Raw genomic sequence first — 19952 nt, forward strand, 5'->3', positions numbered from 1 at the left:
TTAACATATTCTCAATATATTTCATTATTCCATATTAATACCAGAATGAATGCCTTCTTCCTGAAGGAATTAACTAAATACCAACCAATTAGCGAAGATTTGAGTGTTACAAGGAATTCTATGCGTTTCCGAGGTATTGATGGATTTATTGCTGCTGTTAGTCCTTTCAACTTTACCGCTATTGGTGGTAATTTGGCCTATACACCAGCTTTATGGTAAAGTAATGGATTCAGCTTAACTTAGAATTACAGAATAATAATTTATATCTATGTATAATCATGTTATTCAACTTTATTGATACAATACTTCTATACTCATAAATTTTGCTTACATAAACATTTATTGAGAAGTACATTAGTAACAGTTGTTTCTTGAAATATGATTAGAGTAACATATTTTGTGTTGTGATTCCAATTAATCAAATAGAAAATTAAGTCTTGCAAATGATTTGAACATCCAGTTTCTTATTTAAAAGTATGCATATCTTTTATTACAAAAGTGTGAAAATAGTTGACTGTTTTAGGGCAATGGTGTATTATGGAAACCATCAGATACAGCTTTACTGTCAAATTGGATCATATTCAAGATCATGCGTGAGGCTGGTCTTCCACCAGGTGTTGTCAACTTTATCCCTTGTGATGGTCCTGTATTTGGTGACACTGTCACTGCCTCTCCTCATTTAGCTGGCATTAACTTCACAGGATCAGTACCGTTAGTATAAAAAAAACTTTCTTTACCTACTTTTAATAATAATATATTTTAATTATGTGAATTTTTTTTCAAAGTACTTTCAATCGTTTGTGGACTCAAGTGGGTCAAAACATTAACTCATACATCAACTTCCCACGTTTGATTGGAGAGTGTGGTGGTAAGAATTACCACTTTGTTCACCCATCAGCCGATGTAGCATCTGTAGTGGCTGGAACCATTAGATCAGCATTTGAGTTCTGCGGACAGAAGTGCTCAGCATGCTCTCGTGCCTACATACCTGAATCTCTGTGGCCAAAGGTAATAGAAAGTCATAAATAAATTATTTGAAATAAGTAAAGGATAAATTTTGATTTGAAATTCAATTTATCTAATCTTGTAGATCAAACAAGGTCTTCTCTGCACCAGAGACACATTGAAAGTAGGTGATCCCAAAGAATATGATACATTTATGGCAGCCGTTATTGATGAGAAGGCTTACTGCAGAATAAAGGGTTACATAGACCATGCTTGCAAATCAGAACATGTAGAAGTACTGGCTGGTGGTAGATGTGATGATAGGTATAACTTTAATATTATTTTTTAATTATATTGTTAACAAGCAATAATAATGAAAAAGTTGAAGCATTTGTGGTTAACTGGATGCTCTTCACATCTTTTAAGCTCTAGCAATTAGACTTATGCATAAAGCCAGTTTCAAACTATTTGTAGTCTAATTAATTCCTCTTTTTTGATGTGCATGTAGTGTTCTGGATGGTATAAACAAGCATTAATAAATAATCTTTCAAATTTAATGGTACACTAATCTTTTGCTTTGAACATTTTTTTCCAACTACTTCCAAATCTACAACAACAAACTCCCAGTAAATTATCAGCTGTTACAATTATAATATTAGAAATTAATGATTTGTTATAGTATAGTTTAAGTTTGCTATAATTATATTGCTATATAATAAATATGCAATGTTTTTCATAAATTTACTTTTTATATTATAATAATATGCTAGTTTTAGTGTGATCGTTCTATTGATTATTATATTTTTGCCTAATTATTATTTTTAGCACCGGCTATTTCATTGAGCCTACCATTGTGCAAACCAAGGATCCCTACGATAAGCTGATGACTGAAGAAATATTTGGCCCTGTGTTGTGCATTTATGTATACCCGACAAAGATGTGGAAAAACCTTGCAGTTAGTAGGAACTTCCACCAAATTTGCTCTGACTGGAGCTGTATTTGCTAAGGATGAGTAAGTTTTATTTTATGATTAAATATAAGAACTATTTTTTTGTTTTTATTTGAAATTTGGAGAGCTTTCCATAAATCTTTTTTGTTTAAGTTCATGGTTGCTTTTACGATGCTTGTATTAATATTTCCAGTTATTTTAGTTTGATAGTTAAGTGGATTTAATTAAAATTTAATACTTTTTAATCCAAAGATGGTTTTATTAGATCTTGATTCTTTTTGTATACTTTTTTGTTTCTTTGACATACTTAATCTAACTTGGAGTTATCTTGCTCCAAAATTACTTACTAAATTAAAGAAGAATTGACGTCAAAAATAAATGATTTGCTCAATTTATTTCTATTTCATAGAAAATTATGGAATTAGTCACTTAAATATGTAAAATTAAAAAAAATGATATGGAATTTAATGTTATTTTAATTTTAGGGCATTCTTGAAACATGCTTTAGAAGAATTGAAAATGACAGCTGGCAACTTTTATCTTAACGATAAATCTACTGGATCTGTTGTTGGACAGCAGCCATTTGGTGGTGGTAGAATGTCAGGTAAATAAACATAAATTACTAAGCCTCACGCATAATCTTGAATATGATTAGTAAAGTAAAGCTGTGTCTGATGGTTTCCATAATACACCATTGCCCTAAAACAGTCAACTATTTTCACACTTTTGTAATAAAACATATGTGTACTTTTAAATAAGAATCTGGATGTTCAAATCATTTGCAAGACTTAATTTTCTATTTGATTCTTTGGAATCACAACACAAAGTATGTTACTCTAATCATATTTCAAGAAGCAACTGTTACTAATGTATTTCTCAACAAATGTTTATGTAAGCAAAATCTATGAGTATAGAAGTATTGTATCAACAAAAGTTGAATACATCCATGATGAAATATTAAACATAGTTAATGTGCTACTTCTAAATATTGGTATTTATATCATCTATCCCCCAGGTACTAATGACAAGGCTGGTGGTCCCCATTATGTCTTGCGCTGGACTACTCCTCAATCTATCAAGGAGACATTGTTCCAATCACATGTGTCGACTATCCATACATGAGAGAATAAGCTGCCAAATCCCCCCCAAAGCACCCACACCATAACAATAATTCAATGGACACTAAACCAAAGATGCGTGTTACAAATACTCTGTTCAAGATCTCGATCATAAAATTTGCACACAGTCCGGTTCACTTTTGATTTCTATTATTCAGTAACTATTTTATCTTTACCGCGCACTTGGAAAATAACAGGTGAATCAAAGAAATTGATTTTAGTAATTATTTTTCTTGTTATATAAATAAAAGAATATTATAGTAACATTTTGTCCATTAAAAATATTAATTTTACCTAGGAAGCAATATCAAGTATTCATTCAAGTCAAATTTGAAGACATTTATTAAAAATCGATGTTGACCATTTATTAAATAGATTTATGAAAATTTATTGTTGATATTAATTTTATCCATACTTTTACCCAGTATTTTATTTTATGATAAGTTATTTTATTTCAAAATATGATTTGAAAAAGAAAGTTATATATCTTTATAGTGAATATTTATAAATTGTGGCTCAGTAAGATTTATTGATGTACTTGTGCAAAAGCAACATTTTGACATTATAGGTTTGGAAATTGAACTAAATTCAATTATAAAAATATTATTAATTGGTAAACTTACAATATTGAACATGTTTAATTTTATATTCCATGTTTAGCAAAGAAGCTACTAATTAAAACAATAAATAAATACATGCGCAATCATCTCTTTTGGTTGTGCATGAAGTGTGATCATTAAATTATAAGTATTCTCAAGTAAGATCTGAAAACTATATCAAAAATGTATAATTAAACTAAAAATATATATTTATTTATAAATATTTACTATAGCGACAATAAACAATTTTTAATATAAATGAGTAATGTATAAGTTGAGTTTTGCTCGTGCGAATGTTTATTGTTTATAGAGATAATAAAGAATTATGTTAATGAAAATGAAATGTAATTGAATATTGCATTAAATAAATTAACTCTGGGTTAGTTTAAAACTATGTATGATTTGAGACACAGCAACAGCTGTTGCTTGATTTATATTTGTCCATACAGTTGGTGTGTATAAAAGACGACTGAATGAAGTTAAATTGTTCAGATTAATGTATTAAAGTAGTTAAAAGTTAGCTTGATGTACTAAAGATGTCATGCTGTATAATTTATTTCAACAAATTCACTGTTTGTAAGATGCTAAAAGTAGTAAGTGACTACTCTCACTGTCAGTCAGTAACAACATTGATATCAGTGTAGTGAATAAATAATAAGGCACTGGTGTTTTACTGTGTAAATTGTGTAAATAGCATTATATTAATATATTGAAAACAAGTACTGAAAATTGTAAAGTTAAAGAAATATTAAAGTTGTGTATATTTCAAGAATAGGGTTTTATTCATTAACTAAATCAATCCCTCAGTCTAGATGTCAATATAACAGGTAATATAACAATTTGTTTATTCTAATTTTATGGAAGACAGAATTTTAATGTTTATGAAGGCACAATTAGGTCAATGTTTACTGCAGAAAACACTTTATGGCTAGACAATTATAAAATACACTCAAACCATTATACGAACTAGAGGTATAGCCTGCTTGTGCCTTCATTTGTGATCACAGTTCTAAAATGCACTTATCACAACAGATCTATAAATTTTAATCGAGTTTAATTATTCTACAAATGCATCTGGTTTCTTAAACTGAAATCTTAAAATTATTTTTCAATTTTCACAAGTCGAGCATTAGTAAATTGGGGATTTTCCAAATATTTTTCCATTGTGTTGAAAGTTCACCATTGTCGCTCCATCAATAACTCTGTGATCTGCACACCAACTAACAGTTAGAATATGAGCTTTTACAATTGATTCACCATCGGGTCCAAACCGTGGCAACACCTAATAAAAAATTAACTTATTTAAAATATTTTATATACAATGTTATATTAGAATTTTTCAAAAATGATACAAACCTGTGCTTTACCAATTGCTCCAATAGACACTTGCGGTGCTAAGATAACTGGATGTGTGTATGTACCTCCCATCTAAAAAAAATAGCAAAAAATGCTCAAACTTTTTTTAAATATGATTATGTGATTTACAATTCTACTTTCATAAACTTACATTTCCAATGTTTGATAATGTGAAAGTTCCACCAGCAAAGTCTTCGGGCCTCAAAGAATTTTTCAAGCCTGCTTCTTGCAGCCTATTCACCTCTGCTGCTATTTGTAATATATTTTTAGCCTGCACATTTTTCACATTTGGCACTACAAGGCCTTGAGGTGTATCGATGGCAATCGTTATGTTATGTGCACCTTTAAATATTATATTTTCTTCTTTATCATCGATTGAACTGTTGAGTATTGGATATTTTTCTAAGCACTTCGATGCAGCCTTTATGAAGAATGGCATAAAGGTTAATTTTATGCTGCTTTGAGCTGCAATTTCTTTTACAGAATTACGCAATTCAACTAATTTGGTTATATTGATTTCTTCACTGCAAGCAAAGTGAGGTATTTTCTGTAAAATAAAGTTCAATATCCCATTAGGATATGTGTTCATCCATATATCTAATATATATATATATATATATATATATATATATATATATTAGGGTGGTCCTTAAAATGGTCATTTTTGAATTTTCTTGCTCCCAGCGGCTCAAATGGTTCCAAATTGATAAAAAACAATTCTCTGAAAGTTTTAGCTCTTAATATTAACGTTTAGATAGAGCGCAATTCAATCAAACTTCGTATGGAAAGAGCATGGAAAAAATTTTGAAAATTAAAAAAAATGTTTTAGGTATAACTTAGCAACAAATGAATGAGTTTTATTCATTTATTTGTTTGCTAAATTACATCTAAAGAACATTTTTAATATTTTTGAAAAATTTTCCATGCTATTTCCATACAAAACTTTGATTGAATTGCGCTCTATCTAAACGTTAATATTAAGAGCTTAAACTTTCAGAGAATTGTTTTTTATCAATTTGGAACCATTTGAGCCCTTGGGAGCAAGGAAATTCGAAAATGACCATTTTAAGGACCACCCTAAATATATATATATATATATATATATATATATATATATAAATTTAATTTCGAAATATTTACCAAAGCATCATTCATGGTCTTAAACATAACTTTCTGTACACCTTTAATGGGCACCATATAATCTTCTTTCACAACAGTCTCTGCTTGTTGAGATTGTCTACCGGCCATAATCTTTTCTTGAACTTCTGCTGACATAGGTTTACCATCAGCCGTTTGATTAAGATGAACTAAAATATCTTCTTTCAGAACCCTACCGCCTCTGCCTGTTGCTTGTACTGTACTCAGGTCTAACTATTGAAATAAAATAAGATTATTATTAACTAGCACATTGTGCAATCAGGCTAGTAAAAAATGAATTCATACTTTATTTTGCATTGCTATTCTTCTAACAGCAGGTGTAGCCAAAACCTTCTTACTTGTTTTCTCCTCTGCTACAGGCTCACTTGTTTCAGTTTTTTGTGCTGCAGCAGGCTTTGGAGCCTCACCTTCACTTGATGAACTTCCATCTATATAATATAATTAATAGATATACCTGCCATCATGTTTGTATCTATTCCAATTTCGTTATTTTTCTCACCTGTCTCAGCTTTATCAGCTCCATCATCTTCAATATCAATATCCACTAATGGCTTTCCCACAAGAGCAACAGAATCTACATCATGATGAATTTTTGCAACAACACCATCATAACGACTGGTAATTGTAACCGAGGCTTTATCACTTTGTACTTCACAAATGTTATCAAATTGCTCAACTTTATCACCGACTTTGACAAACCTGAGAAATTTAATCACTGTAGGCTCACATTACATGATCGTGTTAACATGATAAATAACATATCTTGAAGTCTAAGCAAATAAGCTTAGGAATGCATAAATATACATGTATATATATATATTAGGGTGGTCCTTAAAATGGTCACTTTCGAATTTCCTTGCTCCCAGGGGCTCAAATGGTTCCAAATAGATAAAAAACAATTCTCTGAAAGTTTTAGCTCCTAATATTAACGTTTAGATAGAGCGCAATTCAATCAAAGTTTGTATGGAAAGAGCATAGTAAAAAATTTTAAAATTTAAAAAAAATGTTTTAGTTGTAACTTAGCGACAAATGAATGAGTTTTATTCATTTATTTGTTCACTAAATTACATCTAAAAAACATTTTTAAAATTTTTGAAAATTTTTTCATGCTATTTCCATACAAAACTTTGATTGAATTGCGCTCTATCTAAACGTTAATATTACGAGCTAAAACTTTCAGGGAATTGTTTTTTATCTATTTGGAACCATTTGAGCCCCTGGGAGCAAGGAAATTCGAAAGTGACCATTTTAAGGACCACCCTAATATATATATATATAATATATATATATATATATATATATTATAATTTTGATATCAAAATAACTAATATCTTCAGAGCAATACATCAAATAAAGATGAATAATATTTTATATAATCTTTATTATTTACATACGTTTCCAAATATTTTAATTCTTAACATGAAAATTGATATTAATATATGAGAAATATTATATTATTATATGAAGTAGTTGCCAAATGTTTTGAATCTATTTTCTACAAAGTGCAAGAAAATATACAAAGCAAAGAAACTTGAATTATTTGGATATTCTAAATAATAAAATACTTTTACGATAATTAAATTGGAAAGATAAAAAATCATTTAAATAAATTAAATAATAATAGCTAAATCATTTTAAAAATATAAAAAGATATTTTGCAAGTGATAAGAATTTAGTTATAAAATTGAATACAGTGAATGATTAGCAAATAACACAAACAACGTATTAGTCTCAACTGCTATATAATACATATTTAAATATATGCTATATATATATATATATATATATATATATACATATTTAAATAATTTTGTTCATGTATAACACCAATTAAAAACCTTGTTAATTAAACTTACAAACTTTTTAACTCAACACTACATATAACTTTAATCGTCTATTTTATTTTTATTTAACTACCATGTCATTTACTTATATATAGTTTAACTTTTAGTTTGGCGTTTAAATTAATAATTCCTTGAACTGTGCTATTAGTTTTGTGATAGTTTCACAAGGATATTTATTTTTTATTCGCAAGGATAAATATGTTTAACTTTTGAATTAGTAATTCCTTGGACTGTGTTATTATTTTTGCGATAGTTTTATAAAGATATTTATTTTTTACCAATAAATGCTGGTCTTGTTATAGTCTGAAACCTGTGGATTTATTTGTAATTTTAATTACTACTTTTTGTATTTGGTGTTATGTCTGAACTGAATCATCTATAAATAAATTAGTAGTTTTAATAAAAAAACAATAAACAATTAACTATTTATCATGCATGTTTGTCATCATATTCAACACTTTAAACAAGTTCTAAAAAATATTTCACAAAATTCAAAAATTTACATCTTAGTAAATAAATGAAGTATTAACAATATCATTCTTTAACGATGATTAGTTAATGTGATTAAATTTGATAATGTGCTGAATAATGATACACATATGGTGTCTAGACATACATAATTAATAATTAATTGTTTATTGCTTTTTATTTAGACTATTTGGCTGCCAATAAACATATATATATATATATATATATATATATATATATATATATATATGAGTAAGTTCTTCAAGGGCATACATCAAATAAAAGGCAAAGATTTAGAAGTTAATCTTTAATTTTTCCAAACGTTTCGACATAGTATTTTATGTCATCATCAGTGGATATCAGTAGCTAGCGCAAGGAACATAATTTTGCACTATCATATATACATAAACTTGTTTTTTTTATATATTATTTTGTTGAACAGAGTATAGCAAAATATTTGTGAAATATATAATATATTTTGCACAGAGAACGTAGTTTATGTGACAGAGCCCGAGGCTGAAGTAATATATAAAAAAAACAAGTTTATGTATATATGATAGTGCAAAATTATGTTCCTTGCGCTAGCTACTGATATCCACTGATGATGACATAAAATACTATGTCGAAACGTTTGGAAAAATTAAAGATTAACTTCTAAATCTTTGCCTTTTATTTGATGTATGCCCTTGAAGAACTTACTCATATTTCTCAACATCAAAATTAACTACTTTAACATATATTATATATATATATATATATATATATATATATATATATATATATATATGAACTTATAACATTTTTATTGTTTTAAAAACTTTTTTTGCAACATGTTACTCGCTACACAAAGAAATTCCTTCTAAAAATTTATATAATTGTTCCAATTTAAAGCGACAAGAAATGTTTTAGTAGTGCATTTGTGAACAATTATTATTAGAAAATAATTAGAAATATTTCAATTACATTCCACTGAAGATGACACAAAACAATGTGTCGAAACTTATAGAAACAATAAAAATGGTTAAGTAAGTTTAATAAGTTCCTACAAGTTTTTAATTGATATATTGCCCTGAAGATTGAATCTCACATATTTCAACATCAAAATATATTAAAAATATAAATATATATTTATATTTATATTTTTATAATATATATATATTATATATATATATATATATATATATATTATTTATTTATTTATATACAAGGATGTAATCAGCAATTAAAATTTCTTCATTTTATTATAATTTGTTGGAATAGTAGTAGGATTTATCAATCCTCATAAAAAATCCTGAACCAATAACAATTTATAACTAAACTGTAAGTTATACATTTTTAATGATGGTATAATTGTTTAATATTATTAGAACTATATTAAAATTGATGTTATTGAATAAATTAAATAATAATTACCATTCTTTAACAGTGACTTCTCTAATTCCTTCTCCAATGTCAGATAAATTAAAGGGAATGATCTTTTGTAAGTTCAAACTTGTATGAAAATCTGCGCCTCTATTTACATTCTAAAAAATCACAAGAGTTCATTCAGACCATCACATGATATTTAATAGCGTATTATAAATATTGATTTAAAATATGAAACAAATGATTTGTAGTAATAATACAAATATACATAATTGCACATTGGTAGAGATTGTATCTTACCTTAATGTAAGATGTTTTATTAATTAATTTAACAAGAACCGATACATGTTTGCACTTCATTAACGTCGCCATGGTACGTTTATTTGAAATTTTAATGCACTAATTCCATTATAGAACTATCAATAGCTGACTAACTGCCGCTCTCTTAACCTTCCGGTCAAGTTTATAATTTATAAATAAATGATTCTGTTACTATAGAACTTTTTAACTGATTATGAATGGACACATACACACAGCGAACCGACAACGTCAAATGTCAATGTCACATTGAGCTAATGTACGGCTCCCGGAGTACTTACATTTATTGCTTATTATCGCATTATTTTACTGTGTTTAACCTTTGCGAAAAGATTCCAGTTCCAGTTTGCAATTCCTGGCAAAACGGTCGCCTAGGAGTATTAGTGGTAACGGACGGCTAGGCACGACAACGGCCGTTATTTTGCAAACAGGGGTGAGCAACATTTTTGTACAACCCTCCATGGGCCCGTGTAAATTTTGGGCCACATTCCAATTTATCGATATTTTCTCTAATAATTATGACTGTTTTTGAGAGATAATGCATAAATCATAAATATCAATATTTATGACTTTGTTAGGCGTTACAACCGGAAATAACAAACTAAATGCTGCGCAAACTGGTCGCAGTAAAGATAATTGAATCAATCAGTTTGAAGCGATACAGTAAAACCTCCTTATTGGCGGGGGATTTTTTTTATTCTCTTTATTGAATTACAATCTGTCTATACAAAAAGGGCAGACATTCAGTAATTTTGATGACATATGAAATATTAAACATTAGATCTAAAAGGTTACCCAGTAGTAAGCCTTTTCAATTTTGATATATCTTAAAAATAAAAAGATCTATGAGGTAAATGAGTATGATTTGTGAATTATAACAACAAATAAAAGAGACATAACTAATAAACTAAACACAATAAGAATAAATAAAAATATAAATAAACAACTAAATAAGTTGTACTGCTAATTAGAATAAATATATTATATATTATGTGTCGGATCCGTCGAGGGGTCATTTTATTTTAGCCGTTCGATGCCGTGCGACTTCAATAAATTCTTGGCCAGAATATTAGGATGGTTTTGTACTCTGCTCTTATATTTTTGACTAATTAATTTAATTTCTTCATTAATAGTGTTCATGTTTAGGTCTTGATGGACTAACCAGTTTAGTGTGTATTTGGGGGCGTTTAGTAATTGTTTCAATAATTTGTTTTGGAATCTTTGTATAATTGCAATATTAGATTTACGAGCTGTTCCCCGGAGTTGCAGTCCATAAGTCCATATGGGTTTAAAAACTACTTTGGATATCAGCAGTTTATTCCACGTACTTAAGCGCGATTTTCTATTCAGTAACCAATAAAATTTTCTTCTTGTTGTTTCGAGTTGTTGGCGCTTCTTCAGTATATGGTGTTTCCACGTTAATTTAGAATCCAAGTGCAGTGGCGGGGGATATGTTCCGTAAAAATTCCGTGAATAAAGAATCCGCAAATATAGGATGGCATTTTATATGGAATTATAAGGGATACGTTACAAGGTGACACAATAAAGAAAAATAAACATTGTTGAAAACTTTTATTTAATATGCAATTTTTTAACTATAACAGGTCAGATACTACAGATATTAAAATTAGTTAGTAATAAGTTTAATACCAAATCTAACATTAACATAAAACTTTATATTAATTACAATAATATATTAAAATAAAAGTCAATTTATTAAAATAAAAGTTTTATATTAATGTTAGATATGGTACTAAACTTATAACCAACTAATTTTAATATGAGATCTGTTCATAGATAAAAGAAGAGTATCTGTTACACTTAAGATGAATCTGTTATTCTTAAGATATTGCATATCATATAATAGTTCTCAGCAATATATAAAACAAATATCATTTTTAATTATAGTTTTTGAACATTTTGATTAATTTTGTTGAGGCTAATTACCAATTGCCTTATAAGATGATGATTTGAAGAATTTTGTAATATTGTTTTGTTTTTTTTTAATTTAAACTGATACTCAGTCACATCAGTAATTTTCCTCTTAAAAATAACACTTTCCATATACGGATCAATGCCCATATAGAAATCGCACAGTTCATTTTAAATTCTTCACTAAGATTTTTCAAATTAAATGTCACGTTTCGATGCTTGTAGAAGCAATTGAAGTGAATTGCTCTTCTTCAATGGGCTAGGGATGTGGATTCATGTCGATTTGAGTCAAATTTTACTAAAAATCTATTTTATTCATTGAGTAATAAATAAGGTTGTTTTCATTCTATTGGTTCACATTGTAAAAACACCGATAGCGGCGAAGATTGCGAAAGCAACGAAGGCGGCCTATGTCAAAGATTTCTTTATTAGTTCAAAATGACGGCATTTACAAAGAATTTTGGGTTCGATACATATTGGAATCCGCAAATAACGAAATTTTTAGTTGCGAATATAGAAATTGGGTCACAATTTTTTTGGCCGCGAATTGCTAAAACGCGTATATAGGAAGCGCGAATAGGGAACTTCTACTGTATTATTTTTATTTTAATCCTATATCAATATCAACCTACTTGTTTTTATTTGAATTTTCATTTTTGTACTTTATAACTAGTATATTTACATGTCATAGTCATGCCATATCAACATTTTCATATCATTCATTCAATTATTCAATCATAGGTATATTTATCTTTACATTCTAATACAGTAATCTCTAATACAATCATCTCAATTTTTTACCCTATTTTTAAAACATTTTATTTTAAACTTCAACATTCCAAAATTTTACAAAACCATTTGATGCAACTTAATAAGGTCTACCCATCATTCATTTTGCGAGACGATCAGCCGAGCCGTTTCTTTAGAATTCGCAGAAAAGTGCTAAATCTTTCGAGCAGTCTGTTATATCATTATCAGTATTTTTTCAAATAGTCTATTGTGTCATAATTTTATTGTTAGACTTTTATTGTCGTTTTAGTTTTGTATTTGCGTTAAATTTTCACTGTAATGAGCCATGATAATTTATAAAATGTTTTAATATACATACACACGTGGTGGGAATCACGTGGTTTAATTAGTAGACTGTAATTGTAGTTGATTATCTCATCACCATAAAACGTGAATAATACTTTATTACAACGTGTTAAAAACCAATAAAATTATCTTATACAATTCATAATGATTTTAAGGAGATGTTTATGATAACAGATGACAACAGATTGTTTTAATGATAATGATACATACAATATTTCTAATTTGATTAAGGTCTTGAGATGCTTCTGGTAATAAGAATTATAATTTTAGTGAATGTGTTTATTAATTTTTAGTGAGTGTTTTTAATTTTTTTTTAAAGTCAAAGTTTCTGAAAAAAGGGAATTATCACATCTCCGAAATATCGATATATAGTAGAACCCCTTTAGTACAATTATGTATAATACGATTTTCCGCATAATACGTCACTTAGCGCCAGGTCTTGCATTTTGAAATATGGTATATTGTACTTATTCCGCATAATTCGCTTTCTCGCTTAAGATGTGTTTTTGGTCTGGTCTCTGAGAAATCTTATTACTGAGGTTCTCTGCCGACACCCAGGCAGCTTTGATGTCAAATTTCTACTTGAGGTTATAGATCTCAAATATAGTTTCATGTGAAATGAAACATGTTTCTCGTGGGTATAGCTGTGTATATATGATAATAAAATGTCAATCAATACTTCGAGTATAGTTAATTAGTCACAATTGGACAACCACTGGGTTGCCATCCATTCAAAAAGCCATAAAATAACGCCAAACTATTTACTGAGTGTCTTAGTATGAGAGAATTAAAAAAATACAAAAACCAAAGTTTCTTGGTTCTTCTTCCTATAATAAGTAAACACTTATTTTATAAAATATATCATTTTTGATGTTGTTTTTTATTTATGATCAAAACAAGTAAATGCAATGTTTTTCTCAAAAATTTGATTCACTTGTCGCTAAGTTATAAAATTTAAAAAAACAAATGGAATTTTACTCCTGTTATTTCTATAAGAAACTTTGATCGGAGTGCGGACTATCCTAGAGTCATTTGAACCCCTAGGGAAAAAAATTAAAAAAATCTATATTAAATATCTATATTATGAAAATGTCTATCTATCTATATATCCGAAAAAAATGTTGATCATCCCATGCTATCATTGTACAAACATAGTAAACACACAATTTACATACGACTCGAAATATTAGTTATTTAACTAATTTGTGTGCAGAGACCAATATCATCGAAAAGCAAATACTACAACATTACGTAGACTTTTAACTCTTTACTCCCACGTGTCGTGATTTTAAATCATATTAATTTGTTGATACAATTCAAAGGTTACACAGAAACAGATAAACTTTGCGCAAGTTATTAAAAAAAAACTACGTTTTCGTGTACTAATCGTACAGAAGGTTACAAATACGTAGTGATCATGTGTGCTCTAAAATATTATACACATATTACACATCCTTGACCCAGATTTATTGCAATAGTAAATAAAAAATAATAGAAAAAATAATAACTGCTCATTGAGGAGCAATATTGGATGTTTTAGTAAATCCCGTTATTTTTTTAATAGACACAAAATATTAAAGCTTACAATTAGTCACAAAATTTAAGTTAATTACTGTTAATTATTAATTAACTCTTAATTAACTTAATATATGGATATATTTATATTAGTCGAAAAAATCAATAATCACATACTATTACAATACTGATGTAAATATAAAAATATAAATTATTAGACTATATATTATTATGTGGTATTTTATATAAGTACATATGACAAAACTTCTATGGTTTATCCCTGAACTATTTTTTTTAATATATCGAATAGCCATCAGAACAATTATAATCAATAAGCCACCTATAATTTTGATCCCTAATTAAAATTTTATAAATAAATCTTATTAAATAAAAATTAAAATTTGATTTTAATCTTAATTAAGATTGTATAAATTTAAATGAATTTAATTTTTTAAATATAGTATATATTTTTTATATCCTAATCTATTAATCACTAATCTTAACTCATTAATAAATCTTGTTAAATAAAAATTAAAATTTGATAAATGAATTTGATTTTTTAAATGAATTTTATTAATTTATACACACTTTTTTATACTCTAGTCTATTAATAACTAATCTTTAATATTGCTAAATAAAATTAGAATAAAAAAAAATTGAAAATTAATATAATTTATTTGAAAAAAAAGATATGTTTATTAAATTTTAGTTGTCGATCGAAGAAGAACCATAAATGTTTTGTACTATGATGTACTTATACAAAATATAATATCTAGTCTAATAATTTATATTTATTTATTTATTTATTTATATAAATTAAATTAAATTTATATAAATTATTTATAATTAAATATTTTATTAGTAAAATTATATAATATTTATAGCAATAAAATAGCTTATATATACTATAGTTTATATATATTATTTTACTTAAATAGCAATTTTTAAATGATTTATAAAATTCAATCATTAAATAACAATTAATTAATTAATTATAATTTAACTAAAAGATTTGTGATTCTAATACATAATATTTATTGCCAATATTTTGATACAGTAACAAAAATAATGAAATTTTGCTAAAACATTCATTATCCACGTCAAGAGTGACGTGGCCCAGTGGTCGCACACCTGACCTTGCCATAAGTTTTCGGGTCCAAAATCCGCCTTGCGAATTTGATATCATGCAGTAGTGATATCAATTTTTACTTGAAAATATAGAAAATATGAAGTGGAAATAGCCTTTCCAGGTACTAGTGAGCAAAAAAGTATGCAAAATAAGATTTAGATTAAACTTTCACCGGACTAGATGCAAAACATTGAAAATACAATTACCAAAAAGAATTACTATTTATCTTTCAATACAAACACGTCATTTTAACCACAATATTATATGTACTATTTAATGTTATTTATTTATTATAATATCTCATATTTATTAACCTAATATCTTAATACGATGGTGTCCAACATGTGGAGCGCGACTTTTATATATACGAGGCTATTGCAAGGGAGGCGTACAGCTGTTTTCAAAACACTATTTTCGAAAATAAGCCAAAAATATTATAATAAATTATATTATAATATAATAATATAAAAAAAATTAATGAGTACATAATTTTGATTTAAATTTATTTTAACATAATATTGCATATTATTTGAAGTTTGATCATTAAATTATATCAATTATATTATATTAAATTATATCAATTGAGTATTCATGAAATTAAATTAATAAAAAAAATTAAGGAAGCGCAACAAGTTTTTTTATAACAGAGAGCGCGGTACGAAAAGGTTGGAAACCCCTGTCTTAATAATCTATTCATATCAGTTCAGATATTTAACAATAGCATTGTAAGGATGTAATAGGAATATTTAGGATAAAAATTAAAAAAAAATTGTAAAAAATAATATAATAAAGAACATTTAATAGTATTACATTGAATTATATTACATTTATTTTAACATAATATTGCATATTATTTGAAATTTGATCATTAAATTATATCAATTATATTATATTAAATTACATCAATTGAGTATTCATGAAATTAAATTAATAAAAAAATAAGGGGGCGCAACAAGCTACGAAAAGGTTAGAAACTCCTGTCTTAATCGATTCATATCAGTTCAGAAATTCAATAATAGCATAGTAATGATGTATAATAGCTATTCAATAATAGCATAGTAAGAATATCAAATAAAAAAATGTAAAAATTAATATAATGAAAATATTGAATTTTAATATAATATAAAATTAAAATAATATAAGGGTCTAAAATGGATTGTTTAGAGGGGTGTAAATACAGGGGTGCATAATAAAAATAAATAATGGGGAGTACTACCCTGAGGCTAAGTTAAACTCCAATACGATTAAAGTAAGAATAGTGTGAGAAATTTACAATTGCCATTTAGAAACATATTTTGGATCTATATTTTCAAATAAAAATCTATATTTTGCTGCTACACGATGTCAGGTTAAAAAATAAAAAATCGTGCAAAAAATAAAAAAAACAAAACTTTTTTATAGTATAATAAATTATACTTAATAAATATTTTTCATAATAACAAAAATCAAATTTTTGTTTGAAATTTAAAATGAAATGAAAAAAAGAAATCTTGAATTTCTTGTAAAAATTTTCAAAAAAGTGATAGATAATTTTGATAAATATTTTTTTTAATTTTCTGCATTGTTTTGTGTGTTCCCCAAACAAATTTTTATACCGAGCCTCGCCAAGGCGTGATACGCTCCTGATATATCTACATCCTTTGGGGGGATTAACTTTCAACATCCCCACCAGAATGTTATCGTGTTAGTAGAAGAGATGGCGCTCGGTACCTTCCTGTCACGCCCCCACTAAGGCGGACACATGATAAATACGCCCATTGCAAATTCGCTAGATAGATACGAAAATGATATCTCACCTCAGGAGATAATGCATTTCCGATAACATTCAATGTACTTTTGAAAATAAATGAAATAACTAGTGGTGCATGGCATCGTGCCTTAAGGCAAATTGCTGGAACTTCCCGTACCGAGAACTAAATTATTAAAAAACTTTGCAAACTTTGCAAAACTTTGAAAAAATTAGAAATTTTGAAATTTTTGAAAAAAAATTGATTTTTTGAAAAATTAGATTTTTTTATATTTTGATTTTTTTTGTATTTTGATTTATTTTGAAAATTTTGAACATTTTTTAAGCAAACGCGCTGCATAGCTGATTTGGAGTCGAAATATCTAACGTGTAAACATTGGCACGGAACACATATAAATGTAAACAAAATTTGTACTTAAGTAGAGTTTAAATTTTTAGGAACAAATTAATCTTTCACTTCTATAATCGCATAAACAGATAGATCTATAAGTGGTTCTATAGTTATCTCAACTCGTCATTAAACTGAATATTTATTGCTTTCTGAAGGGCTTCATATCGTGTTACAATAAGAAGAATCGGACTGAGAGATAATGCTGTTTATTTAATCTTATGTATTTTTTTGTGTCAATCAAAACTTTAAGTATTATAAAAATGTAATGGTTTTTTAAAGTGAAATCTGCGCCAAAACATTTTATATCATAAATAGTCACAATCAACAAAATAAAGATTACCACTACGTAATCTTTATTTTTTTCTAACTTTATACATATTAATCATGATAATTCCTGAATGTTTCTAACTTCCCGTAGGGCAAGTTATAGTAATCGCAAAAAAATCGAAAATGAAAATTTTTATGTATTTTTACGTTTCAGAGGTTTCTGAATATTTTGCATACCTTAAAAAAAATGGATGTGTGTGTGTGCGTGTATGTGTGTGTTCGGATACAAATTTTTGTCGACGATTTCGAGAACACGGATGAAGCGATTTGAATTATTCAAAAAACATTCGATTCATATTGATAAGGAGACGTGCTGATTAGTTTTTGGCGAAGGCGGGTCTGGTCGTTTCAAAGACATGGGGCAAAAATTGCCAAAAACGGTAACTCAGTTTTTAAGAGAACGGAGCGTCCAATTTGAATAATTCAAAAAACATTTTACTTGGATTAACAAGATGAAGAACTGATCAAATTTTCATGAAGGCAAGTCTAGCGGTTTCGGAGATCTAGTAAAAAAGTGAAAAAAAATGCCATTTGGCGGTCAAAAATGATGATTAGACATATGCACATCAAATTATCAAATATTTTATAGAGATTTTAACAATAAGTATAAATTTTGTTTACATTCCTATGGGTTCCGTACCAATGTTTATCCGTTAGACGATGACGCGCTTCGATGTTTTGTCTCTATGCAGTTAAAGCAGTACGATTGCTTTGAAAAAATGTTCTGAATTTCCAAAATATTTCAAAATAAATTTTTTCTTCAAAAATTCTTTTTTTTCAAAAAAGAGTAAATTTGTGTCAAAAATTTATAGTTTCTCAAAAATCTAATTTTTTCAGAGTAATTTTTTTTAAAAATGTTAATCTTTTTTTAAAAAAAAAAATTGGTACGGAAAGTTCCAGCAATTTGCCTTAAGGCACTATGTCATGCGCCCCACTAGTTTCATTCATTATATTATCAAGTAAAACCCCACGTCACTACTATAAAACCTGGAACTTCTGAATCGGAGCCCACACCTCTAACCATTAAGTCACGAGGAAGCTCAGTTCTACCTTGAGTTATATGAAACATATTATTGCTATCAATGCAATGTTGCCTAAATTGTTGCATACAATTGTTTTGTCGTTTGTGCGCATGACCATACTAAGGTTCTTAAACTGCAGTTTACAACGTATAATTGTAAAAGGTATTTACAAAAATAAATTTGAATATAAAATTGAAATTACCGTTAAAGTAGTCTGCAAATTATTAATACATAATTAGAATCCAAGGAAACGCAATGAAAAAAAAAATGTGTATACATACAATTTAAAATAAATATTAAACCAGCTATTTTAGCTGTATTGTGGCCAACTTTTTGTTTATTTCTTTATTGAAAATTCGATTACTTTTTGAAAATTGTAATCGATTCTTCACCAGAATTTATAATCTGAACTTCTAATCTAATATAAACTTTATCTATAATTAATTAGAATTATTTAAAAACTCAAAATGATACAGAATACATATTTACCACCATCATTTTTTTACTAAGTTTATATTATTAACTTAAATTTGCGAAACTGAAATAAAAAAGTAGTTTTCCTGCATTTTGCATTTATATATCTTTATATATATTACATTATGATATATTACAATTTATTACAATATATTTAAGTTAAATGTATTGAAATTTAACAAATAGATATATATTAAAAA

General features: G+C 27.3%; 2 protein-coding genes across 2 annotated transcripts; one reads left to right on the top strand and one right to left on the bottom strand.

Moving 5' to 3' along the window:
• The first annotated feature begins 45 nt into the window (after positions 1–45).
• Positions 46–3359, top strand: LOC113374593 (delta-1-pyrroline-5-carboxylate dehydrogenase, mitochondrial-like). The gene is given in 9 exon segments (XM_026614573.1): positions 46–215; positions 511–711; positions 786–1008; positions 1091–1269; positions 1771–1881; positions 1883–1957; positions 2380–2498; positions 2910–2978; positions 2981–3359. Coding segments are annotated over 9 exon segments (1191 nt in total). The 3' UTR covers positions 3025–3359.
• Positions 3360–4594: 1235 nt separating this feature from the next.
• Positions 4595–10388, bottom strand: LOC113374592 (lipoamide acyltransferase component of branched-chain alpha-keto acid dehydrogenase complex, mitochondrial-like). The gene is given in 9 exon segments (XM_026614572.1): positions 4595–4776; positions 4779–4893; positions 4968–5039; positions 5119–5514; positions 6108–6338; positions 6411–6553; positions 6625–6824; positions 9851–9960; positions 10103–10388. Coding segments are annotated over 9 exon segments (1389 nt in total). The 5' UTR covers positions 10175–10388; the 3' UTR covers positions 4595–4726.
• Positions 10389–19952: the final 9564 nt, after the last annotated feature.

This window comes from Ctenocephalides felis, unplaced genomic scaffold (assembly GCF_003426905.1).
Source record: "Ctenocephalides felis isolate EL2017-DRISC unplaced genomic scaffold, ASM342690v1 CF-g0.4_SCAFFOLD_01886, whole genome shotgun sequence".
NCBI lineage: Eukaryota > Metazoa > Arthropoda > Insecta > Siphonaptera > Pulicidae > Ctenocephalides > Ctenocephalides felis.